Source organism: Phaenicophaeus curvirostris, chromosome 10 (genome assembly GCF_032191515.1).
Source record: "Phaenicophaeus curvirostris isolate KB17595 chromosome 10, BPBGC_Pcur_1.0, whole genome shotgun sequence".
Lineage (NCBI taxonomy): Eukaryota > Metazoa > Chordata > Aves > Cuculiformes > Cuculidae > Phaenicophaeus > Phaenicophaeus curvirostris.
The window spans coordinates 14313263-14341171 of NC_091401.1; the positions used below are offsets into that span (position 1 = coordinate 14313263).

The 27909-nt window shown below is 39.2% G+C and overlaps 1 protein-coding gene across 1 annotated transcript in view; it reads left to right on the plus strand.

Moving 5' to 3' along the window:
- Positions 1-27314, plus strand: part of SLC25A36 (solute carrier family 25 member 36) — a 31436-nt gene extending 4122 nt beyond the window's left edge. Inside the window, exons 2-7 of the mRNA XM_069865359.1 lie at positions 6734-6904; positions 9905-9982; positions 12341-12441; positions 19722-19788; positions 22285-22574; positions 23249-27314. Coding sequence (XP_069721460.1) covers positions 6734-6904; positions 9905-9982; positions 12341-12441; positions 19722-19788; positions 22285-22574; positions 23249-23442 — 901 coding nt within the window. The 3' untranslated portion in view covers positions 23443-27314. The remainder of the gene's footprint in view (positions 1-6733; positions 6905-9904; positions 9983-12340; positions 12442-19721; positions 19789-22284; positions 22575-23248) is intronic.
- The last annotated feature ends 595 nt before the right edge of the window (positions 27315-27909 follow it).

Below are 27909 nucleotides of genomic sequence, written 5' to 3' on the forward strand. Positions count from 1 at the left end.
ACATATAGGTGGAGTAAAAGTAAAAAGGTATTGGTTAATAATGTAACAGGTAGTGTGACAATGGCATCTTGGCTTGTATCAGAAACGGCGTGACCAGCAGGTCCAGGGAGGTTATCCTCCCTCTGTACTCGGCACTGGTGAGACCGCTCCTCAAATACTGTGTTCAGTTCTGGGCCCTTCACCATAAGAAGGATGTTGAGGCTCTGGAGAGAGTCCAGAGAAGAGCAACAAAGCTGGTGAAAGGGCTGGAGAACAGGCCTTATGAGGAGCGGCTGAGAGAGCTGGGGTTGTTTAGCCTGGAGAAGAGGAGGCTGAGGGGTGACCTCATTGCTCTCTACAACTACCTGAAAGGACGTTGTAGAGAGGAGGTTGCTGGCCTCTTCTCCCAAGTGACAGGGGACAGGACAAGAGGGAATGGACTCAAGCTCCGCCAGGGGAGGTTTAGGCTAGACGTTAGGAAAAAATTCTTTACAGAAAGGGTCATTGGGCACTGGAACAGGCTGCCCAGGGAGGTGGTTGAGTCACCTTCCCTGGAGGTGTTTAAGGCACAGGTGGATGAGGTGCTGAGGGATATGGTTTAGTGTTTGATGGGAACGGTTGGACTCGGTGATCCGGTGGGTCTCTTCCAACCTGGTTATTCTGTGATTCTGTGATAGCCCCTTGAGCCATAACTGAGTTGCTAAGCACTTGGACTCGCACATTCCTGGCATAAACCTGCATGTCTTTCAGAACAAGTTCTTCCTGTTGTAAGGCATAGGAGAAGGTTAGTACCTTCCTGTCAGAACCTGAGGTTATTTTTGTTTTCTTGTTTGTGCTCTGAGTAATAAGGCAGTGTTTGTTTAAAACACTGGGCAGCTTGTGTTTTGCTCTGTGAGGTTACCAAAGTGCATGAAAATTGCTTAAGAAATGGTGAAGAGGGTGTGTTTCTTGTGTTTTTTCTAGATGACTGGTTTTAGTTGGTTTTACTTAATACGAATGTTTTTATAAATGTGTTTACCCTGGTTTGTAATAGAAGCTGCCCTGTATGTGTTGTTGTTTGTTTTGGATAATGGAACACACGGATATTTGTTCCCCTTGTGGTGCTTTGCCCGATTTCCCTTGGTGTCTGTCAGCACCTCACAGGAATTTTATTTTTGCACTTTTAATTGGAAATAGCAGGTTTGATTTAGTATTTTTAGTTTATGCATGTTTAACTTATGCTTTCTAAGTTTCAGCAAATAAAATGTGTTTGGTGAATAAGGGTGTTAAGGGGTTTTTGGCTACCAGGAGTAATCATATCGATATTTAAGATGGAAATGTGTATAGTATGCAAATTAGCAGTGTAATAACAGGAAAACCCTGGAAATACAGGATTGAGATGTTCTTGCTGTTTTAGTTGTCCTTGCTAACCACCTTGAATCCCTCTGAAGAGGGGTACTGTAAGCTCAATATCCAAACCTGTAACATAAATCTATTGGTGGGAGTTACTTGTGTTGCAAGACAGCTCTGTAAAATTGCTGATAGGTTTGGGGCCTGAATTTGCAGTAAGTGGTAAAGAGATTAGAAGTTCCATTTGCAGGTGGCTTGGGTTTTGTTCCTTTTGACAATTTTTAGTTCAGTTTTCTTGCTATTTCTCTTGGCAGCCAGTGTTTGCATGGGACTTTCATTTTTCATCCAGGAAAGAGAAATAGCTTGTAAAATATATCGGTCAATGTAGACCCAAGATAACAGGGTCAAAGGTTATCTTGAAGTCTTTCAGGCTGTGATTGTGAATGCTATTAAAGGTTAATGTGAGACAAGCACTGTGCAGCCTTCTTTTATTTGTATAAATTGCACAATTATCTGAAGCAATAAGAAAGTTCTTGCACTAACAGTTTCACTTCTGGGTCAGCTGACACTGGCATTGGGAAATGTTAATCTGCTGTGGAGCATTTATAGACAGTCCAGTGGTTGAAGTTGAGACCCTTATCCATGCTGGAGATGTCTATGCTCTTACTTGGCACTGTATAAGGTAACAGTAGGAGATAACTCGCCTGTTTTGGACAAAGGCAGGGGTTCTTTTTATTGTGCAACCATCTCTGGAAATAGAGCCTGGGATTTGAATGCCAAGCACGATTAGGTTTTTGAAGCGTGTGCGTATTTCTTTCCCTGTAGTGCCTTACAGACGATGCAGACTTATCTAGGGAAATGATTGTCAATGCTGTGTCTGTGTTGCATTGCTAGCAGAGCTTAAAGCCGGAATCATTCCAGGTTTGTTTCTGTTAATCTGGGAAGTTGATGGACTTCTAAATGAACATTAAGGATCAAATGGAATGTTTAGGGTTTTTTTCATATGGGGATTCTCTGGAATAAGCTGCAGTTGAGGAGAGCACTGCCATCTTCCTAGATTCTTCTGTCCAAGAGATGTCAAGTATACAACAGATATTGGTTTTACTCTTTTAAATTTGTCGCAGTCCTGCGGGTTAGATGATAACCTCTCTGAGTGTTATGTCTGTGACTTCTTGTGCAATTTAAGCTGCAACTTTAATTCCCTATATGTGACTGCATTAGTAGAGGGATTTCTATCCTCCTTTTGTACCTGCATGTCTATTTTTGTGGATTTGCTCAGTGATCTTTGCTCTCCCACCATTCAAATTGTGTAGAACCTCCAGATGTCTTCTCATGCCCTTGTATGGTTGAGTGTTTCTGATGGAAGTCAGCTTTGCAGGTTTTTGATGCTTGGCAAAGCTGAAAAAAGGCTTGTAGTAAATATTGATTAGAGACAAATGTCAAACATGGGGCAGGTAAGAGAAATGCTTTTCAGAAGACTGCTTGTGTGTTAGAAATTACTGTAAACATTCAGACACGAGAGTGTCTTGGGTTTTGTCTTTCACTTCGAGTTGATGCTCTGTCATCAGGAGTGTTTGCTTACTGACTTGCTCTATCAGGTAAAACTCATCTAATGCTGGAGAGAAAGCTACGTGTTAGTAGTTAGTAAGTATTCTCCGCCCTCCCCCCGCCCCTTCCCCCCCTTCCCCCGCCCCCGGCAAGTCCTTGGGGCCTGGTACTTGACTGGAGGTGCTGAAGCTCAGAGTGGTGCTAAGTAGTAGAGTTTTAAGTAGCTTATAAAAGCCCATTTGCGTTATTGAGAAGAAATCTAATAATTTTACAACTATTGGAGTGTTTTCACAGACTATGCTACTCCCTAGTTTGTGTTAAGCCACAAACTGTAAACTTAACTCCCCTTAATTTGAACTGGTGAGGAGGGTAGCAGGAATGGCTGTAGCAGTCTACTGGCAATGTATAGAACACTCGTGCTATGCTGGAGCTGGTGGCTTGCTATGAGTGGCCTGCCACGACCTGGAGCAGAAAGAACTAGCTGTCTCTTCCGTGCCATTCCCAGTAATCTGTTAAATAAGGGAGGCCAGAAATGTGTTTCTAAGTAAAATACGTTGCTATTGATGCTGGTGACAGAACAGCTTCTAACAAGTTGCTTATTTGTACAGGGTGCATAGTTACTGAATTGCCTTTGTTCACCTACAAGCAATGCTTACTGACAGTTTCTTATAAACAGATTTTTGTCAATCCTTGCAAGGTTAAAGTGAACTAGGTAAATTGGTATGCTCTTGATTATGCTCTCATTAGTGGTTCAATTCAAACTGAGTAAGTTCTGGTTCCTCGATATCTGGGGGCTTGCTCTTTCCCTCCTCCAATTCCTGATGCTTTATTATATGGGACTTTTTGAGGGCTGGGACGGTGAGGTAGGAGACTTTAACAGAAGTAGGAATTGGTAGTTTTGTGAGCACTTGTTTGAGCAGACTTTTCTTCATTTGTGACCAGTAATTTGAGTTCTTGAAGATAAGGGACACCAGAGTTTTAAACCAAATTATCAGTTGTTAGAAGGAAATATTTGAAATACTCTCAGGTTCAGTTGAGACATCTTGAAGTGTTTAAAGAAAAAGCCAGTCAACACACAGTAAGAAACTGCCAAGCGTGCTGATTATTTGAAATTACTTGAATAGCAGAATGTAGTACAGGTAAAGGATGCACACCTCTCAGAAGGAGGTGGGTGTTCTAATGCTTCCTTATGATGCATGTAAAAATAGTGCTGGCTGCTGGTTATCAGTGAACAACACTTGCTGTAGGCAGGCTTAAAGAGAACAAGTGCTGGGTAGCTGTCTGTCTGCCCTCTTCCCTAGTATCTTGTAATCCAGATTGCTGGATGAAGTGTTTGTAACCCGTCCACAGTGTCTGACAGAATTGCTGTTGCAGTCAGGCATCCCTTGTGGGGATTTAGGTGTGGTTCAGGGAAGCATGCAGGGTGCAAGCTCCAGGTCAGTGTTAATCTTCAACTTTGGAAGGTTTTTCCAGTGCGATGTAGCTGTTGATCCAGATAGTGACATTAAAGGCTCCAAATTCCAAGCCCTGTTAATAAATGCAGGCTGGGTTTTTTCCCCCCTCTTCCTTTCTTCACCCTTCTATAGTATTTATGTCATTAGTATAAACCACATCACATGCTTTCTCTTGCTGTTGCTGTTTGTTGGAAACAACTTCCCATGTAACCTGTCTAAATTCAAATGCGGAAAGATCCTAAAGGGAGTAGGCTCAGGAGGAAATTGGAAATGGAGGCTGCAAGAAAGGAAATAAAACCGAAAGCCAACTTCCTACATTGCCTGCACAGGCACGTTACCCTCCAGCAGCATCTGCTGTTGAACTGCAGCAGGAAGTATTCACTTGCTGTCAGACTCAAATAAGCTCAAGCTCTAAAGCCACGTGAAGTTGTGTTGAGGGCTGGCTTACCTGTGGTTCTCATATGGTATTCATGTCATGGACCCTAACATGGCATAGGCTTCTACTACTTCCAGTACTAGATAAAACAGAACTTAGCATATCTAGTCTGTCTCTTCCTGCAACTCTTATTTTTAAAAGTCTGGTTTTAGCTTGCAATGAGAGGAGTAAGCCAGTGGATTGCTCATTCAGCAATGTTTTAAACATGCTACTCTAAAAGCTGCGTCTGTCTGTTACTGTGTGTGCAGCACGCACTGGAAGATGGTCTTCCCTATTCCTGTAAGAACACTCTTTTCCAGACTGACATAGAAACTTGATTCCTTTGCCCAATTAAAGCTTGGAAGAGAGCAGAGTCCAAACTAATGTTGGAGTCAGGGGGTGGGACAGGATGCCTTTAGGCTTAGTAATAGGATACCTCTAGGTCACTAGGTTTAAGTGGAGCACTAGGTGAATATATTCAAATGTGATCCTACTTTGTAGCGTTGTCAGTTTAATCCATGTGAACATATGAACTTCTCAGGAAGTGGTGCTGTGCTAACAGCTACCATTATTTCTGGTATTCTCCACAGCAGAACAGTCAGACTAAAAGCTGCCTTCCTGTGAAAGTATAATATAGGAGACCTTGAGTCTTAGTTATTGCCTCTAATTTGTACTGAACTCTCCTTTGCTTTTTTGGAAGACAGTCTGAAAAATAGTGTTTGAATAAGTCTTACAGCTTTGTAAAGCTTTTGCAGGTGTTAGAGCCCCTTGTGTTACAGCAGCAGAGCTGGTAACTGTCTTGTCAGAATCCAACACTAGCTCTCAATATTGCATCAGAGAAAGGAGTGCTGGGCCCAGTGAATTTAGTATGAATTGTATTTGTGTTAGTGGATTTCAGACTGAGTTGTTATTCGCATTAATACTCTAAATCTGACTTGGTTTTTGGTGGGGTTTTCTTGGTTTGTTTTTGTGGGGGCTTTATTGGTTGTTGTTTCTTCTTAAAGTGCATTTCATATCCTGGTCATAGTTTTAAGAAGGGCTTTCAGTGTGATTAAGAATGCAAATATTGGAAAAGGCTCAAGGGAATAATTTTTTTTTCTAATGGTGAGGTTGTTTTTAGAATTGGCATCTGTGGATTTTTCCCCCTCAGAAGCTGTATGTGATTGTAATTAACATATAGGGATGAAGCTGTTATTAGTAAGTTGGTAATGAATGAGGACCAGAAGATTGCACAAGCAGAGCTGCTAAAAGGCATCATTTTCTTGGCCATGTTGTGTTCTAGCAGAAAAGGAGTAACTCCTCTGTCAGCACAAGTAATGCGTGGCTTGCCTTGGCTTGCTTACAGAAATGAGGGGGAGACTGGAGCAAAACCTGCAAGTCTTCCCCTGGTTAGCCACTTCAAGCTCTTTTGTCTTCACAGATTCTAGTCTAGAGTGTCCAGTCAGTCTTGCTGTAATGGGCTGAACTTGAGCAAACCCTCGGAGTTGTTGCTCTCATGGTACAATGCCCAAAATACAAATGAGTTTTGAAGATGGCTTCATGAGTATTTCACTTTTCGTTTTATTAAATTGCCACACAAGTGTTTATGTCTAGCCCTGTGTGCATAGTGTGTAGATCTTGTATGTGCTTCAGGATTTTTGGCACCCTGTTTTTGTGGTCAGGGCACACAAAACGCTCAACAAAAGTTAAAATTTACCATAAGACGTTAAACATCTCAGATATTGAGCTACTATGCTGAACTGATTTGGATAGCATGCACTGAAGGCTGTGCACCTTCACTACTTCAGGAAATTTTGTGTTTATCTGTTTAAATTTTCACTCCAAGTTGTGAGCTTAAACTGACTTAGCAATTTATTTGCCTTCAGGGACAAATAACTGCAGCATTGTCATGCGTGTTCCAGTTTCTTTCACCTCTTGCAGTTTGACTTAGTATAATGTTAATTAAATGTGAATGTATCCTTCAGTTTCTTTGCAGTTAAGAATGTGGTGATCCTATTTCTTTTTACAGATGTGGAGGTACTGTTGGTGCAATTCTGACATGTCCACTGGAAGTTGTGAAAACACGATTGCAGTCCTCATCTGTGACACTCTACATCTCTGAAGTCCATCTCAACACTGTGAATGGTGCTAGTGTCAATCGAGTAACCAGAGTTTCTCCTGGACCTCTCCATTGTTTGAAGTGAGTGTACGTGCTACTAGATTTTGGGGAGCGAGGAGAAGTGTGTTGGATAAATCTGTATGAAAGAATTGGACAGTCTGTCATCATCCTACCGTGAGATGACTATCTGTATTTTGCCTTTTAACTGTAAGGTTCTTGTTCCACTTTTCCAAATGTCCTTCGTGCTTGAGTTTGTACCTTGAATTAACCTAACATTTATAACCTGTAAAATTCACAGCTCCAGACTACATCCCTAAGACACGCTGGGAGCACTGTAACACTTAAGTGTTAGACTCTGTTTTCATCCTGAAAGTGTTTGTATAAGACTTAAACTGTTTTGTGTCTAAATTATAGGTGCTGCTGAATATGGAGACAAGAAGCCCTTTGAAATTTAACTCAGCTTCTTGGTCTCTCTCAGCTTTCGCTGCTCCATACCTTTCCTGCATTTTGGTATTTTCTGGTGGATGTGTGACTAGAAGTACTTTTTTAGAGCTAGAAAGAGATAGTCAAGAGACAGGATCCCAAATGTATTTATGTTGGAGAAGAGCTTTAAGATCAAGTGCAGCCCTTAACCCAGCACTACCAACTCTACCATTAAACCATAAGCACCACATCCACATCTTTTACATACCTCGAAGGATGGAGGCTCTACCACTCCCCTAGATGGCTTTTTCTGATGCTTGGCCACCCTTTCAGTGAAGTATTTCCTCATATCCAGTCTAACCCTCCCATGATGCAACTTGAGGCCATTTCCCCTTGTCCAATGTCTTCTTACTTAGATATGGAGACCTACATCTGCCTCGCTACAGCTGTAGATTGATGAGGTCTCCCCTCAGCCTCCTTTTTCCAAACTGAACCCCAGTTCCCTCAGCTGCTCCCCCTCACCCCTGTGATCCAGACCATTCCACAACTGTTCCCCTTCTCTGGATGTACTCCAGCCCCTCAATGTTTTTCTTGCAGTGAGGGGCCCAAAACTGAGCATGGGATTTGAGATGCATCCTCACCAGTGCAGAGAACAGGGGCACAATTACTTCCCTGCTCCTGCTGCCCCACAATTTCTGATACAAGCCACCATGCTATTGGCCTTGTTGGTCACTGGACAGGTCTAATTTGGATTTCCAAAGTGTTTTTGAGGTGGTATTCTGTACTCCAGTTACTGCTGTGCAGCAATGCTACTTGCATAGTGAAATCATATCTAATTGTTATGGGCACAGTATATGCCAGCATTCCTAGACGGTAATGGTAACTCTGCAGAGGCACTGTTTTGTTTGTTGCTTACTGAAAACAAATAGAAACTTCTGGCTTGATTTTGCAGCAGAACTGTGGCCAATCAGCTGCTGGAAATCTGGATAGGTTTGTAATCTTTCAGTGTTATACATGGCTTTCACCTGTTAGTTCTGATAGTAAATTTCAAACAAAATAGCTGTTCATACAACAGTAGCTTGCTTTCTTGAGTAATTGTCTTGTCATTAATCTGCATGTCTTTTTGAAGAACAATTATACTGGAGAACTATTTGTGTGTATTTTGCCAGCGTTTCTAAGTACAGAGTTCTGTTTTGCAACATCTAGTGAGGTAGTTAAGAATTGACTTTAAATCTGTTTCTAAAGCAGTTGCTAGAATAATTTGCAGTGATGGGATGTGAATAATCCTTGCTCTTCCTCCCATGTCCTCCCATACTTCTAAAAATACTGATTTAGTGTCTAGATTTGTTGGACAGATTGATTTATTTAAACTGAGTGTTAATGGATATCCCTTTGCTGTGCCAGTGGTTTTCAACTCTTTGTAAAACGCACAATTGTGTGATAGGTATGCCAAACTAGTGTTGCCTTTTTTGAAGTCTCAATTCACTGCTCGTATCCCTGTGTTTCTCTAAATTCCACAAAGATGGAAGGTCACACCATCCAGCTACTCTACCAGTGTTTCCAGAGCTGTGTTTACAGTGGACCTGGTACCATGAGTTGTTAGGCCTGTGTTGTGGCTGTGACTCTTTGCATGGGTTACACTCCCTTTTCTGTTAATCTCAAACTTAAGTGGGTTACCTTGTCCGAGAAGGTAAGGACTGCCTTTTCTGGAATGAGTTGGAAAGGAAAAACGACTGGCTCCACAGCTGTGCTTGGGTAGGCATATGTAGGTGACAGTTTTGGCATCTGTGCCAGCCTCGAGGAAAGGCCACTTCTCACGTATTTGCTTCCTTTTACTGTAGTCACAATCTCTAAATTACAGGAAGAATACAAATGGGTTCCTAATTGAATGCATGGTGAATTTAAATAAGTCATGGGGATGGAGAAGGTAGGACATGGTATCTGAAAGGCTGCTTTCCTCTAATTTCTGATATGTAACTTAAGGTAGCTGTTAGGAGTCTTGTAGAATCAAACCAGGGTAGTACATATAAAGCCATGTTGGGATTTCTAGTTTTTTGAGAAGAGTAGATAACAGATTGCAAAATATGTCCCTGGCTGGACATGATAGTTGGTAGAGCTAACACCTTCTTGAGCTGCTCTCAGAAGACATATGACTTGCTGTAACTGAACCTTTATAAATGTCTGCTCCTTTTGCCCTTCACTCCCTGTTCCTCCCACCCAAAAAAGTTCCCAGATGTTGGGAGCTGAAGGTTGATAAAAAGGATAAGGGATGTAATCAAATTTCTGTCTCTTGTACAATGTACAGCCTCCAAGAATGTGAACATTTCCACGTGTACTATTTTCTTCCTGATAAAAGGACACTTGCTTTAACTTTCTAATGACAGATAACTGTGTATGTATGTGTCCTATCTTGAAGGTTAGTCTGTATTTACATTGTAAGGCTTTACTTCTGCATATAGTTCCTGGTACGTCAAGCAATAACGGAGTCTTATTTTACACTGATCCTTGGAAATGACTCATTTTTTGTGGTCAGCACTGTGTTGTGAGTTATTATGAAAGCTTTACACAGTAAAGCTTAAACAGATGTAGTTGCTGTGGTCAATGCATTCCTTAATATTGATGTCAATGTTAAAGTATTGTCACTTTTTTGTTTTGTAGGATGATATTGCAAAAGGAAGGTCCTCGTTCTCTGTTTAGAGGGCTGGGCCCTAATCTAGTAGGCGTTGCTCCTTCCAGGTAAATACATACATATACAGTTAATTGGATGAAATTTAGGTCGCTGTACATGATTTCAAGTATTTAAGGTTTATTTGAAGCAAGTTGTATCTGCAGTTGTAAGTATTTAATGGCAAATAAATTTTTTGGCTTCTGAGGTAATCTGAGAAATCAAGACAGCTTGTAGTCTGCAGCTTCAGTCTCGCATCCTTGCACTAACTGTCTCAGCATTTACTATCCTATATGCTACTATAGGAGTATTTACTAATGTGTACTATCTCCTATGCAGAGTTTTGCCCAGTTAAGAAGGAAAATGCTTAAGGAGTTGTGTGTGTAAACAAGAAGTTTGCACCTTTGGAAATACCAAGGCAGATTTAGCTTTCAGTTAATCAGTCTTCAAGGAGCAATTGTGTGACTTGCCTCAAAACACTTGGGCTATCTTCCTGAGTTCTAGTGAAGCACAAATTGCGCTTCCCTTGCAGAAGGAAGCTTGTTCTGAAACTCCAAAAAGGGAAAGACTGGATAGGATGACGCACTTAATGGCTGTCCCAGAGAAAGCAGCTGCATCAGTGGCCTGGACTCCAAAGGGTACTGGGGCAGTGTAAGAGTGCAGTGAGTGCAAATGTAAATCTGCTCCAGTTGGCAGTGGTGTTGCTGCTGTCAGTTGTTCTGCATCAGCACAAATGCTCTAACTGCTCGGCTGGCGCTGGCAGTCAGAGCGAGGGGCAGGTTATGCCTGAGCTGAGTGGATCCTTACATGTAATAAATGCTAGCCTAAGTGCATTCCAAAAATAGGAGAATAACTGAGGAAGAGTATGAAAACAAACCTGCGTAAAACTTTTTAAGTATTTAATCCTGGTTGAGGCTGCCATCATCTTCTGGTCTGTTTTTATTTTGTTTTATCCATTTGAGTCTTCAGGCAGGGAGAATATGTTCCCCGAAGGTTTTATTCTTTTTCTGCCCATGCAGTTGAAGTCTAAACTATTCTGGCTTAAGGTCTTTGGTTGCTTCTGGGAAATCGTACTAAACTGGACTTTCCATTCAGCATTGATCTGTCTTCTACTTATATCTGGCAGATGAGGTGGTGTTCTCTAGATCCTCTGTATGAATAAGAAAAAAAAATAAATTAGGATTTGGAGTACCCCTTATTTTAGCAGAATTTGTAAGGAATTAGGAATACCCGAGCTTCTGGCCTGTGTTTTTGTCTAATAGTCCAATTTGGTCTCTATGTTCAACGTTGATACAACTTTAACTGCACTTCTTATACAACAATCGATTCTGCTTTGTAAAGGACTAGCCTCACTCAATGAAAAATATCCTCGATTGCAAAACTTTCAGTAAATACTATGTGAAATCCTCTAATCCCCTCCTTTCCCTTGGTGAAGTACTTCGCTTGTTCGTGCATGCAAACAGATGCCTCTCACCTCCCAAAATGCTCACTTGGAATAATGTGTGAAGTCTGATAAATGAGCACATTCTCATTCCCCTCCAGCTGTGACTCAGTCTTCATCCAGTATTACATTTCAATTAACCATTAACTAAGTGGATTTAACAGCAGCTCTTCGTTTAAATAAGCTGTAGAGAAGCATGTTTCATAACACATCCTGTACACTTAACTGAGTACAGTTCCATTTGAGAAATTACACCCATGAAGCAAGTACTTTATCTTTTTTAAAATGAAAACACGTTTGCGCAGCTAATGGGGTTAATGTGGTTTTTCATCATCTGTTGCTTTGACGTGCTGCCTTCTGTTTAGCTTTGTCGTGATACCAGCTCACAGACTTGAATGTATGAGTTTACAGTTTTTTGTAGCATATGCAGAGAAAAATGTCTGTTCTAAATACAGAATGAAACCAAACTGCAGATTCCAGCTTCAGAACTCTTCTAGCATTTAAAATATAATTTTTTTAACTACAAGTTAAAGTATAACCACCAGTTACCAATATTTATATCTTAAATGCTAGAATAGTGTTCTGTCCGGTTTAAAAAGCTACTTACATGCTAATTCTCTTGAAATGGTAATGCTGTTGAAATGAGTATGCCCATTAGGACAAATTTTTATCTGTTATTGAAATAGAGGATACTGTAACTTGCGTTCTCATTTCAGCAGTGTTTTGATTCCCTGGCCAAACTTCATAGTGTCACAAATCTCTAATTACCTATTCTTCCCCTTCATTAATTGCAGCAGTTGTGGAAGAAAATTGTGAAGTAGGATCTTTATTATTTTTCTTTTCCATTCCTAGAACAGTCCCACAACTTTACAAGAGTTATTCCTAGTACTTTATTACTTAGGAAGTGAGACTTGAACTGAAATCGTGAGTTAGTAAAGATAATGGCAATGCCACAAATGTAACAACATAGGTTTTGTTTTAATTTTAGAGCGATATATTTTGCTGCTTACTCAAACTGCAAGGAAAAGTTGAACAAAATTTTCAACCCAGATTCTACCCAGGTACACATGGTTTCAGCTGGTGTGGCAGGTAAGGATCTGTAACTTTTTAGCTTTGTTCTAGAGTCATATCTACAACTGAAAGATGGCAATAAATGTGATTAAAAAAAACCAATCAAACAAAAACCCAAAACAAAACAGAAAAAAACAGAGAATGGTCAGTGATTGAATGATCTCTTTGTAGTGGCTGCCTTTGGCCTCTCGTTTGTCCTGTCATCTATGTGGAGAACATGTGCTTGTAATTTGCACTTAGTGTTAATGAAGGTTTTTGCCTGTTTATGTGAGAATAGTGTTTTCCTGGAAACCTTACATGTCTACCTTTCCAACTGTAAATTTGTGAAATGTAAAATGAAAATTTGAACAGTAACTTTTTGCTTTACAGTCTGTTAACAATATTGTCTGCCCTGAGCTCTGGTTTAATGTTTCTTGATCTGTTTGGTTTTTTTTTTTTTACCGACGCAGATCTGTAATAGTAAGTGAATCTGGCTTATTTTTGTCTTTCTTAAATATGCCTGCAGATAAATATGGTTTATATAACACTCTGGTGTTAGCTGTCACACTAAAATGACATAGAAGAGTAGGTTTCCATCTTTCACCTATATTCATATCTGGAATTAAATTCCTATTTTATGGCTTCAGTGTAAATTATATATATTTTAGCAGCTACCAATACTTATTGTTTGATTTGTATGTTCTGTGCTTTGAGAAAATTACCAAGGGGAGTTAAAGGCAACAGAGCTGAGTTGTGGTCATGGGCTTGAGCTGGTGAAATCAAAATATGGGCTGGCAGCACGTCACCTGTTATTGCCTTTCTTTACTGCACAAAAACAAATTGTCAAAAGTGTTCTGTATAGGCCATAGGCACTTAATAGCTGAATTCTGACTGTTTGATGGTAGCTTGTTGAAATTTCTGTTTCCAGTCTAATTTTACAAGGAGCACGTGTAGTGAGTACTAGCAGTCTGGGATGGACTGACAAGGGTGAGGTCAGAATAATGAGTAGCATTAGTTCTCTATTTGGTCCTTGCTAAGAATCTGATAAAAAGTTTGTTGTATAGCATAGGACATTTAAGTTTTATTAGCTTTATACTTAAAAAAACACTCTAATGCTCATCTCTAGTACAAGATGGCAATTTTTGACCTTATTACAGGTGTGAGTAGAGTCATTTTGTTTTAAATGGACAAAAATAAGGTGCTTGCGTGGTGCAGTATTTTATCACCTGGAAATGTTTTGTTTGTAGGTGAACAGGGAATGGGATGGAAGGGGATTTCCTGAGAGTTTTGTCCTAATCAGTTAGTTGCTCCAGAAAAAAATGAATTATCCCCGTGACAGAGCTGAAGACAAAACGTATCTTTAATTTTGGAGCAGGGTGGGGAGGAAGTATGGGTAACTGAAACCAGGCTGTCCTCAACTGGAGACAACTTGTGTAACTTCTGCAGTGCTGCAGACAGACAAAGATTCAGTGTGTTTTTCATCTTTGGCAGTTACCACTTGTGTTCTGTAACTAAAAGAACATCTAGGGAGCTGTGCTATAGTGAGTTTTCCCAAGTGCTTGCAGACACAGAGTCTAGCTTGTCAGGAGGTTCTGTGTGCCTATTAACTTCCTTCCCTCCCAGAAGGTTGCTGTTATAGATTTGTGCTTATGACTGCAGGTGACTGGAGTAAGTACATTTGAGCCTTAATTGCTGTTTACCTTTGTACGCTTGTATGCAAGTTTTAATATTGAACGACTTTTGTGGGTGTTCTTTCTCACACTTACCTAGCTCTGTGCTTGTATTTCTAAACTCTATAGCCAATGGAGCTGAATGCCTAATGCAGATTCACACTACAGGTCACAACTTGCTTTCTCTCTTGAAATGTCTTGGCACCCTATACTGCAGGTGTTGGAAGACGTTTAGAAGAAGGTTCTTGGACAAACAATTTCTCAGTGCTTGGTGGTGTTCTGGTTTATATGAAAAGGACTGTAGTTAAAATAAGCAGTACTTTCTTCAGAATGTGCTAACCTTGTCTTGTAATTCTAATATATTTCAGAAAATGCACTTAAACCAGCTATAAACAGTTTTACCTGCAAGGTTTGTATTGCTATGTCATGCAAAGCAACTTGAGGAAATCGCAAAATAATAGGGACAGGATTGAATATGAGCTCTTAATTAGCTGACTTAGATTAATGCAGATTGTCACCATACTATTTGTTTTGGAACTTGAGATTTCAAAATTGACAAGGTGGATAAATGTTTCTAATAATTAGCAGAAACTAATAAGAGTTGGTTCTTTCTTTTACAGCTGCCATTGATTTCAGTGAGGATTTGAGTAACTCAGTCTTAAATGAGGGTTTTGTTGGATATGTTGGGTATTTCTAATACGTAATGAGCATGAGGTGGTGCTTGCCCTTAAAAAGCTATTCCTCTAGGTTGCAAAATGCAAGTGGTGCAAAAAATATAATTTCTAAAAAATCTCCAGCTTGCTCTTTTGTCAGACTACTGTAAATAGTGAACTTCAGTCAGCTTTAAATACTGTTCACTTGCATCCTTTGTTAATAAATATGTATCTCAGGCTAGACTGATGTCATTGTTAAATAAGGATTATTTTATGCACATGGCATTTTGTGGAGTGAAAACCTGAGCTATAGTATTTTAAGTGTTTTGGTTTGGTTTTAGGCCTGATTCTTCCTTCTCAAGATAAAACATATGTTTGGTTTTAAGATTCCTTTAGTAAGTTTGTTTTATCCCAAGGAGCTACATATGCTACATATTAGTATCTGATGCCTTATGCAATTAGAAATCAGTGTTTTCTTTTGTTGTATGCTACCTTCTAGCATATAATTCACGTCACCTTCATACCTAAAATATGTGTATTGACATAAAGAAGTTCTTGGCAGCCTTTTTGGCTTATTACTCTGCACATAATTTTTCTTTTTGCAAAACTTGGACAGTGACTGTATGTGAAGCATACTACAAGAATGAGAGCATTTTCTATTGTGAAGATGGTTTATCTGCCCATTTCAAAGCTAGACTAAATTCTCAGACGTACTATAAACTCTGCCTTCTTATTGTACTTAGTCAGCCTCTCTTACCATGGAGTATAAACTGTAGAGAACTGAAGGAGATGCTGAATTCCTGTATGGCTTTCTGATTTGCCTTTTTAATGGCATATAGCGTCATTCAGATGACATGGTTGCAAATCTCCTGCAAAACTACTTTGCCTTATATACTATTGCTGTTTTTTCTAGAACTCTACTGGCCCATCAACCCAAACAGATTTTTTTTTTAAATTATTTAAAGTGGTTTCAATTGTTTTGTAATAAATACTTAGAGATACCATACTTCTGTAACTCTTTAATAATATGTGCACAGTCAATGAATAACAAATGAAATGCTTATTTAATTCCTTGATTACTGATGGTAGAAAGTTTGATTTCATAAGGCATCTATCTTTTTCAGTCCTGAGATAAGGCTAGCATTTCTTTTTTGAATGATATTTGGGAGGGCGTGGGGAAGGAGAAGGGAGCTCACTTGTATATTTGATATATAGGTAAGTATTTGGAGATATAAAATTGAACTGCTGCAAACGAGCAGAAGTTTCAGTACTCAGTGCATTTTACACAACTATTTTGATATCTTTGGCCTGTTCTGATTATTTTTCTTTTTTTTTTTCCTAAACTTTTACCTGAAAACAGTTAGATCTCACGATAACTAATTCACAAATCCTTCCAATGGGATGCAGTTTGTGCACATGTTCTGATGAGGTCACTGCTTGTTGTTATGATACAGAAAAGCCTGTGTCTATTTTAGGCATTTACTGTACATTTCTCCCGTGAAAAGAGTGAGATCGTGTCATCTCATGCTCCCCACCCGCAGGTCACTTCCTGCAGAAATATGGACTAACTTAAACCTCGTGAGTACTGAACTGAGCATCTCTTGCAGCCTCTAGTGTAAGAACCACGCATTTGGTTTGTAATATCTATTAAATAAACAAAATAAGGGGAATTCACTTTTATTATTTTGGACTCCAATTATGTACATTGTGCAAAGACATAGCTTCTTAACTCCGTTAAGAGTTATTTTTTTCTGTGCAGTTCAGGGAAAGGTGGAAAATACCTTTCACTAGTAGCTGCTACTATACTTAGCTCTAGCTAATTGAAAGTCCCTCATGGGTTAAACAAGGCTTTTTGGTTTTTTTTTTAGTGTCCCAGAGCTGCCTTTAAAATGCTGCAGCCGATATTCTGTATTGTCACATTATTTCAAGGATCTGTTTTCTTTTTCTTTTTTTTTAATATGTATATAATCTTTCTGTCTTTCTGTTTTTTCTCTTGGCTTGTTTTTTTACTACTTCAACATTCCATATTCACATGTGTCTATATGAAGTACATTGGCTTATAGATTAAAAAAAAAAACCTCTAACCTTTGATATATGATGCATAATAGGAATACCTGGGATCTTACCTGTCAGTAGCTGGTACAGTCAAAAAGATAGGTTAAGAGTTTTGTTTGAAACTGGGATATGGTTTCATAGAAGAAAATAAAACCTAGAAAAGTGCAGGAGTTTCTGGTATTGCCCAATTGATCTACACTTCTAAAGAATCTGTAATCTTTCTTGAGGATATGCCACTGCAATAAGCATTATAAAGTTCACTGAGAATTCTAAAAAGAAATAAAAGAAAAAGGAAACAATTGATAGAGCTTCATAGAAGTTGCTGAAAGCCCCTCACCCTTATTTTTTAACCAGTACATTTTACCACAGATTTTCTGTATTTAAAAACAGAAGCTGATCTTTTGAACGATCCCAAATGGGATGTTTCATGTTTTGGACTGCGTTCCTTTTGTGTCAGCATCACTCAAGTCTATTTTTTTGTAATGTATTTGCTACATTACCTGTAAGAATCGAGCTGTAGTCATGTCATCTTGAAACCTGAGTTGTTGAAGGCTCCTTTGATTTGGAAGCTTTGGTTCATACTGTTGTGCTATTTAGGCTATGACAGCACTAGGGACAACAACTGGCTACGTTGCTGAATGCCTTGTCCTACCTAAGGAGGTGCTATGATTAAATAATATTTTATAGTAACTGCTCACCTACGTTTCCTATTCCAGACTTAGGATCTACAGAGACTGACTTTAGGGGTTGAATAGGAAGGAGAAAGGGCCAAGCAAATAATGCTATAAAATAATCTGGCTTTAACAAAATTCCAAAGCATGCAACTTAAGTAGGAATGCAAAAGCCTTTTTGGTCTTGTTCACTTCTAATTAAGAACTAGGAGCGACTTGAGAGCTTATTTGTTTTTTCAGAGAAGTCTTTCCTGGAAAATGTGTTGGTAGGGGAAGTTAGTAATTTTTTTCCTGCCTTACTTCAAAGCGTTTATTGCAGTCCTGTACATTCCTAGTGTCCTTCACTGCATTATAGATAGAAAGCTTTTTTTTTTTTTTTTTTTTTACTTTAAATCAGAATCTTTTTCTAAGTGCTAGTGTAAAGAAAAAAGATGCAAAAACATTGCTTCTTTTCAGCTTAATCTGACCCAGGGTGAAGTGCTGCTGGCATCAGTGGAGTTTCTGTGACATTAAGTGGCAAGTCAGAAAGGCTCTGGCTCGCTGAACTGCAGAACCTTCTTTGTGTATGTGATATATTTTAGAACAACCTGTGCCTTGCTATGGAAGAGTAGCTCCCTGATGATTTGAGTTTTTACGTAGTTATTTGCTTACATTAAATGCAGATATAAACCACTTGTGGCTTGTTAGGATTTCCCTCCATGATATGAAGGGTTATACATGTACCTAGACATACGAAAAACTGTAATGTACAAAAAGGCAACCCCAAACCTTTATCTATCACAGAAAGTTCAGTTAAGAGGCTTGAGTCAGTTTAATAATCTATTTAATGAAAAGATTAAACTGGAATTTCTAATGTGTTTTTGCTACTTTGGCACAGAAGCACAACTAAAATCTTTGTAGCCGCTAAACCTTTTAGTTTGTCATTAGAACTGTAACTGAAAATCATAATGACCTATTTAAGATTTGGGGGTGGGGGTAGAACAAACCTTAAAACAGTTAAGATCCCCTGGCATTTCTTTGAGTATTGCAGTCATTTGTATGCAATGTAAACCTAGATTGTGACTGAACAGAAGTAACGTGTATGCAAGCAGTGCTGTTAAACACATTTATGTAAGCTGTTAATGATCTCTGTGAACAAGCTTATCAATAGCCTGTTTGTTGTACAAGTGTTGTGCACCAGATATGCACTGGACAAGGTAACTATTGCTTTCCCCAACCCCAGTCCATTCCCTTGCAGGCGGACAGCATGTCTCTAGTGATAGACAAGTGATGTGTGTCACCCAGAAAGCAAGTGTCTAAATTTATCATCTTTTGCCTGGCCGTGTTCCAGCTCTTCCCTCCTCCTCTTCTCTCCTACAGACATGACACCTCATTAATGGTGCATGTGTGGTATTACAACTCTAGATGGTTTTTTATTTTACTTTTTTCAGAGCTGCCTTTACTGTGCTCTTTTTCTGTGGTTGTGCAGAAGTAAGAGTGATCTTACTGCTGTTCCTTATATTTTCTTTAATTTGTTTCCTTTTCCTTTTCTTCCTTTTTTTCTTTCGTGGACTGAAAATCAAAGCTTTAACCCTTAACCCTTATGCAAGCCCAAATAGTTGCTGTCTGTCTGGATAGTTGTAAGTCATACTATTTACTTTAACAATTTAAACGCTCATGCTTGTAAAAGTATTCCTAGGCCAACCAACAATCTCTGTTTTCAATACTAAATAACAATAGTGCTCAAAATTTAACTGCTCTTTATAGTTCAGTATTAAAAGGTCTCAACTTAGAGTAACACGTGCCTTTTAAGTGTGTCAGAAGTAGGTAGTTATTCAGTCTGCATGCTTTTAAACTTGGATTGTATTTCAGGTAGCAAATTTAATTGGCTCTGTTTTATACCATCTCAAATTGCTATAGCTGTATTTGCAATGCATCCTTATTGATGTTTGCCAAGTTGGCTAATACTAGTCTAGATAGCTGTATTCTATGGTGTCAAAACAGGGTTGGTATGATTAGGCAGGTGGAGAAATGTATGCAATTGGGATTATTTTATGTGGGGTCACTTGCTGAAAATCAAGCTTAGTTAGTACCATCATTAAACACTTGTCTTTTTTAATTTGACTGTATGGATTCATAAAATATCAGTGAAGGGTTACAGTGGGTACTTTGTAAAAATCAGTATAGTCTGAGTTTTTGCATCCACCGTACCTTACTATGTGGGTTTCAAACTTAGATGCAGTTGCTCTTGTGATAGTATCACATCTAACTTCTCTTTCTAAATATTTTAGGCTTTACTGCCATCACAGCAACTAATCCCATTTGGCTAGTGAAGACACGATTACAGCTTGATGCAAGGTAAGAATCTTCTGAAGAAAATCTACTGATAACAATGGGAAACCTTAGTGGCGTGAGGGGGTTTCACTTAAGTGGTGAATTTGTTCTGATATCCAGCATTTTGAATTACGGAGCTGATACTAATCTATGTACAAGTTATGCTATCATTTTTCTCTATTTTAATCTCTTCTGAGTTGTGCTTGAGGCACTACAGTAGACTGACCAGCAAATGTGGAATAAATTATAAGGTTAAGTGTCATTAAAATACTGTTCTACCAACTGTGTGCTTACATTTTCCTTCACTAATACATTCTTTTTCATTTTAGCTGTTGAGTTAAACACTCCTGGAACAAGGATTTAAATATTTTAGCAAAAGCTTGTAAAAATGCCTGAAGCATCCTAGGTTTCATATTTTTTTTTTAATACACTGTTAGCTTGATTCTGCACAGAGTGGAAGGCTGCTTTCATGAGTTGGAACACAGGATTTGCCCTAATGTGGGTTACTCAGTAGATGTTGTTTGGACTTAGTACAGAATCAATAACAGAAACAGTTTATTACAAAACTTAATGAAATACAATTTTATGCAAATGGAGAAGAAATACCTTTGTATTCCCATTCATTTAAATCTGTAGGGACAGGCTAATACTGTATAAATGTCTCAATGCAGCTGTCTTGTTCATTTTGTAGACTTGCTTACTGAAAACTTAATATGCAGTATGAAATTCTTTCTTCAGCCATCCTAAATACATCAATGAGCTATATATTCCTAATTTGGAGATCTGTCAGACTTTAAGAGAAAAAATGCTACTACTCACTTGGCAGGTATATTTTCAGCTGCAAGGTGACCATAGTAAATGTATCCCAGATGTTCTATCTTGAGATTTTTTTGTAATGCCATAGTGTGATTGGGGTCTTAATTCCATGACTAATTCTGAGGGGCTTTTGCTGCTATGTGCAGCCTGATGGCATCTTGTGCCTCTGCTTGGCTTTTTTTTACTGATGAATCAGTTAAATTGCTTAAACTATAGGGCTTTAAGGAAATTGGGGTAAAACTGTGGGTTTCTTGTCCATGTTATTTCTGTACATGATATCAAGCACACTGTTCATGTAGGAGACCTGAAGAAGGATCTTGTAATTTTGTGTAGGACACTGCTATTATGTGGGCTAGTCTTGCACATTCTACATTCTCAGGTCTTCCAGTTCATTTATCAGAGGCACAAAACCAGTTGGCCTGTGGTGTTATTGTGGCCTGATCTTGTCTCTTAAGCTCTCACAAGGACCTCTTACCCCATTAAGAGCTGGAGAAGGCATGTGTTCTGTTTCCAAAGTGAAAATGTTTTTGCTTTCAGGTCTACGTTATGCATCTGACAAACTCTTGGAGCAGTCTGTGTCAGTGCACCCATCCAGGGCTGTACTGGAGTGCACCTGGAGCTGTGTAGCTGGAGGCTCAGCTTCTCTTGCCTGTCAGCACATTGGTGCCAGCCCCTAAGTTATTGGTAGCGTCTGCTGTCTAGCTTAATTAAGATCTGATTTGCAGTGACACGTGTCCTCTCTTTATGTCAGTTGGGCTTGGTAACTTGGCATTTCTGCAGGTTCTAAACCATCAGGACTTAAATTCTGCCATCTAGTGGTGCCTCATTCTACTGGTGCAATAGCTGCTGGCACTTCGTCTTGCTTTGGCAGCATTCATGAGTTGCCGTAGCCTCTTATGAGATTATTTGTGGTTTTATTCTGTGGAATTGCTTGCCCAGGAGACCTCTGCTGACAAGCGCCTGCACTCACTGCTGTGGTAAAGCATATTTTATATAGTTTAGTAATTGTTTTGCATACCTGTATACAGTATACAAAGTACTTAAATACACACAAGTCAAGTCAGTAAGCAAGCAATGGCAATAAAATTTTATTTACCGAATATCAGCTTCTATAGTCATGTCTAAGCATTTTCCTTGACACGAGTAGTGGTTTATCTGAATCAAATAAAAGCTACCTGTGTCGTATTGGTTGATATGCTTCCTTTGGATTATCCTAGTTGTTTGCCAATAGCTGTGATTCTGTGAAGCTTGCTCTTTGAACTCTTAACCACTGCTTTTGTGTGTTCTGACGAGTTATAGCCTTAGACTCCTAAAGGCTGTACTGCAACACCTGTACTTCTGGAACAGGATGGGTAATTGCAGAGCTATTTGAAACAAAATTTAGGAGAAATAACTCATTATGCATAAGAAAATGCTTATTTTCCATGAGGCCTAGGGGCTGTTCAACCTGACTACCTGTAGTTTTTCTGTAGTCACTGTATGAAGTTTTGGCTTGTATGCAGTGCAATGCTTTGCCTGTGTTTAGTGCTGAAGACCTTTGAAATTTTAACTTCAGGCTCTCTGTTCTTAGGTGTATCTGGATTTGAAACCGCTTAGCAATTGAGATGTTTCCTAGATGGTCTCACCACTCCAGCAGACCTATTTAATTGTTTTCTAGTCTCAGGTCGCACCAGCTTGATGTCTGCCTTGCTTTCTTCTTTTTAGGAATCGTGGAGAAAAGCGAATGAGTGCTTTTGAATGTGTTCGAAAAGTTTATCGATCAGATGGTATTAAAGGATTTTACAGAGGAATGTCAGCATCCTATGCAGGCATATCAGAGACTGTTATTCATTTTGTTATTTATGAGAGTATTAAGAGAAAACTACTGGAGCATAAGACTGCTTCTACCATGGACAATGAGGACGAATTGGCAAAAGAAGCTTCAGATTTCGTTGGAATGATGATGGCTGCTGCCACTTCTAAAACCTGTGCAACATCAATAGCATATCCCCATGGTAAGTGCAGCATGTACACCCGACAGCCTGAGTCAAAGTCATCAAAGGGGGGTTTTCTTAGTGATATTTGTAGCAGTCTTCGGCTCACTTGCTCAAGAACCATTTCTTTGTCTAAAGCTTTACACATTAGATTCAGCAAGTCGAGTATAGTATTCAGAAATGGAAGTATTTAAGTGAATATCTCGCATGGCCTCTTTGGCAATGTTTATTTTTCCCAAAGGATTTGTCAGGGCGTGGCCTAAAGTACTTAAGGAGAAGGTCATTTTTCACTTGGTATCTCTCGACATACTCAGCAATTTTGTATAACTTGCCAGAAAGTTCTTGTCCCCATTCTAGGTAAACAGGCTGTCAAGTTTGGCAACTAATTTTCCCGCAAAGTAATTGTGTGTGCTTTGTGTTAATAGATTGAGTACTATATCAGTGGCTACTTACAAGCTAAACCAGTCCTTCTCTGAATTTTAACTAAGCGAATTAACTTTCTTTGCCTGGTTGGATATCTAATACTGCCAAAAAAATGAACTTGTTTTCCTTTTACGCGTACTTGGTTTGTTTCTCTGCTTGTCTTCCTGTTCTTTTGAAACTGAAATTTGGGAAGAGGGAAAGATTGTAAGATAATTGGTTTCTGGGAAAGATAATGAAGTGGTGAACATAACCACATGTGTTTCTTTGTGCAGAGGTTGTACGAACAAGACTAAGAGAAGAGGGAACAAAATACAGATCTTTCTTCCAGACATTATCTTTGCTTGTGCGAGAAGAAGGATATGGATCGCTCTACCGAGGTTTAACTACACATCTGGTCAGACAGATTCCAAACACAGCTATCATGATGTCAACCTATGAAGTAGTAGTCTACTTGCTTGATGGATAGCAGCATGACAAGGCTGCCTAGAAGAAGGTGGAAGATTGAAGGACTGGAGTGGACCACTGAATGTCAGTGCCAATGTGGTGAGCAGAAGGAAGGTTATCAGGAACATCCAGCTATGGACAAAAAAGAAGGTTGACTGCGGGCAACTACAAATAATTTTGCTGCCTTATTGTATGGTCTCTTGACAGTGTGACAGATGGGAGCTGCCCCGTAGGGAATGCCTTTATACATTTCTGAATTAAAAATTGTTACTTTTTTCATCTGTTAATTTAGACAAAGCTGTTCAGTCATCTTCAGAGACCTGATGGGTGAGGAAGGGAGCATAAAATATGTTCTTGGACAGCCTTACTGACTTAGTGGTTGCTCTCAACTACATCTTTTTTGTTTTGGTTTTTTTTTTTACTGCACAGTAACCTGTCGGAAGAATGGGCAGGACAGTACTTTCATACCTTTCCATACCTGAAACTTCTGTTCAGTTGCTCTGAAGACTCATGGAGACTGAGGTAGTAGTCAATGTGTAAGGTTTTCCTTGTTGCTACCTCAAGACAAAATATGGTGCAGGGACCCAGAATAGTTATTTCTTCACTGACAAGGTGGTATTTGTTTTTACTTTGAAGTTTGAGCAGTGTTGTAGAATAGTGAGAGATCTGACTGTTAATCATCAAGTTATCAATCTCTCAGTATTGGTGTGTGTGGACTTGTAGTTCTGCATCACCCTGTTTCTGGAACTTTCCTTCCTATGAAGCATCCTCCTACATAATTTTTCCCTTCCAACCTTTCAGGTCACTTAAACTTCATAGCCTTTTAGAGGTTTCTTAATGTGAGGAACCTTGAGTAGTGCAGCCTACCATTTGTGAAAAGAGGATTCACTCAAATAGTTTTGTGCTACCTAAGAAAAAGCTGTAGTACCCTAATGTGTCTGGCAGAGCCTGACTTGGATTACCAGTTTCTCTAGGTGGGTACAGTGAGGAGAACACGTATCAATGTAGCTAAGGTAACCAGAAAAACATTTAAGTTGACAGGTTTTTTTCAGTACAAACAGCCTCCTTGCAGAACGATGGAGGGTATTGCAGCAGAATTTTTTTTGTAACCAATCCCAATTGAGTATCACTTCTTCCAACTTGACCCTGTGTGCAGAACTGCCGCTGGCAGTATAACCTTGTCCTCCAAACTGAATATTCAAGCATTGGGTTTTGTTCTGTATGCAAACCGATGTGTTGCATTCAGCACTGAGGCTTAACTTTTTGTCTTAATTTTCAGGGTTTTCCATAACTATACAGTTACTGTCGAAATCAGGAGTTCAGTGTTAACAAGGACTTCTTCAGCTTTCCAAACAAATCTTTACGTGCACCTTGAGTATTTCTCAGTCTGCATCCATGATCCTTATAAGGAAGATGATGATTACTAATTTGGGGCAATAGCTTTCTGAATACAAATGCTGCTACACTGGTGTGGACAGAATTGTGCTGTTGACTCTTCCAGTGTGGTACTTCAGTTCACATAAACTGTACATTGTGTGCAACGGCTTTATTTTGTGAATGACTCCTTACACACTTTCTGGCCTTCATAGGGCTTCTGACTTTTCTTCTTACTTGTTATCCGTAACTATACTGTGTTCAAAACATGCAGTTTGGTTTTAGAGCATGTGGTTAGATTTCCATGTAAGCTGTGCAGGATAAACGACTTCATGCTGTAGATACATAGCATCTCTGTTTGCAGTAGTTCTGTAGGCTTTGTGGTAAAAGCTTGAAGCTTACAGAATGATCGATCTGGGCTTTTCTTGTTTGCTTTCCTTTATTTTTACTCTAGTCATGTTCTCCACACTGTGTCACAGTACTGGGGTACTTCATGTAATTTACTGTACTTAAAGCCACTTAAAGTACGTACAGTGACCTTACGGTGGAAGCTTGGCAGTAGTGGCTTCTTTCTCCTTGGAAGATGATACTTTACCTTTTTAAAGACAATGTGCCCACCAAATTGCAATTTTTGCTTGAAAGAAAAAAAAAAAGGAGTACCTAAATGTGTGTTCTAGTGGGTTTTTTTAGTGATCTTTTTAGGAAAAATCTGGAGCATTCCTGCCTCTGCCCTGCCTCTGCTGTAATGCTGTTGTTCAGCTAGCTCGATTAAGTGCAGGAACAGCTACTTTAACTTTTGTCTGTAGAAACTGAATTACTCTTCAGGCTGTACAGATTGTTCAGTCACAGCCAAAATTTAAATTGGCCAAAACAATATTCAGCTTTGGAGTTCATGAACACACACTTTGATTAGCCTAGGCTTGGAGAGCAGCTCCTCTCTATTCATTGCATATATTTTCCCTTGGTTACTTGTGTCACCTATTAATTTGCTGGGTACCATGAGTAGACCTTCTCTGGGTGATGAAAACAGACCCCATGGAGGTGCAAAGTGTAGAAAATGCTAAGAAGGACAATTGAATATGGGAAACAATAACGAAAACCAGACAATCAGCTGCTTATTCCGTGTTTTTAATGGGTGGTTAAACAATGGCTTAAACTTCAGAGTGATCATCTTGGTTTGCTTTACATAAAACAGAAACCCAAAGTTTCTTAAGATTTTTTTTGTTTCGAACTACCAGGACAAAGTTACCTCTGAAATATTTCCCAAAGATCTTTATGTAGTTTCCTTGCTATTTATTATAAGAACTCAAAGGGAATAAGTTGATGCTATGCTCAATAATATCCTTACCTACAGAACTGAAAGGAGTGTGTTTTAACTCTCTTGTAACTTAGATGGTCATCTTGATTTTATATGTGAATGTAATGTATTTGTCATACTGCTGTAATAGAGGCAAAGGTCTTGAGAGTCTGAAAAATCCCTGTAACTAATTAATTCCCATAAGTTTCCCCTGCCTAGATGAGACTTTAATGTTAATGCACGCTGTTAATTTTGACCCCACAACCAGTTCGATGTGGGAGAAACAGAGACTGCAGTTTCCGGAGCCAGTCAGAAGATGACACTGAAGCATGCGTTCCTGGCAGGGATAAGGCTCCTCTGCCAGGGCTCTGGCTGTCACTGAGGGTCTGGCACAGTGGGGGCACATGGCAAAAGTGGCCTGAACTTGGAAAGCTATAAAGTGAATTCACTGCTTCAGTGAATGCAGTCCCATTTCACAGCCTGTCTCTTACCTGTTTGGTCACTGCAGAGCTGTGTGGAAGCAGATGTTGTGGTATGTTGCAGAGGGCTGAGCCCAGCCTTCAAGCTGTTACTGCTCTGATCTGTTGGCCTATGTTGTTTTAAGTAGGCTTACACTAGGGATTTATGTTGGTTTTTTTTTCATTCAATTGTAACTGATATGTCAGCCTGTCTGTATATCAACATTGTCTATCTATTACAGTCCCAGTTTACATAATGCACTCCATCTATTTCCTTTGATTGAGATGTTTGTTAATGACAAGTTCTGCTCTTCTGGTTTTGTTCTTCTAATGGCATTTGTAACATTCCTCAGGCTGTAGTGTTTTAAAAGAATGGTTCTGGAGACAAAAGATTGGGGAACCTCTGTAAATGTTGATACCTGTTTAAACTGTTGATATTGGGAAAACAAGCTGAACATTGAAGTGTGCCTAGGTAAATATACTACTTTTTTCAGCTTTCTGTCTGTTAAGACTCAATTATGTACGTTTTTGGATCTTCTATTTAAGAGTCTGCCTACCCTGCATATGTGAACATTAGTATGCCCTCAGTCATAGCTAAACACTCACAAATGACAGTTTGAGAATACTTCGATGTTCATGTGAGGTTTGCTGTTTTTCTTGCATATGTGTAGTTGGCTATAAACTATGTGCATTTACTCCGTAAAAGTCAACGTTTTTGTTTGGATTGCTTTCAACTTCAAAGCAAATTAAAAGGATGTGCTTCTATTCATATGTTGCCTCTATGCGAAACTGTACACTGTTTTTAGCTTTTTAATTTTTTTTTTATTATTGATACATACTAGGGCCTGGACAGTTGTGATTAAAAATGAGCAATTCATTAGGAGATGCCAGTGAATCCTTTTATCTTGTGTCATTTTGTAGTAGCTGAAAACATTGGATCTGTGCTATACCTATAATAGTTTTTTTGGAGTTGTTCATGAATTGCTTATACTAGTCAAATGTGTTCTTGCAGTTAGGTGTGAATACAGTTACATCTGCACAGCTAAGTGTTCCTGTTGGTCAGCTGAGATTCAGTGAGTAGTGATTAGAAAACTCTTGTCCACTTGAAGTGCCAGCTGGCACAAACAACTGTTAACAAATGAAGGACAGCAGTTGCTTAATGTTTGGAGTGAATTTCATGTGCAGTTGGCATCAAGTCCTTGAATATGGAACGTTATTAAATAACCTTTCTCTCAACAGTAGGTATTCGATATGAAGTCTGGCCTCCGCTTCCTCAGAGATCACTTTGCAAATGTTTATGTAGGTGTTTTGGAGGTTGTGTGCGGTGTTTTTTTCACTTCTGTGTTCTGCAACTGAATCC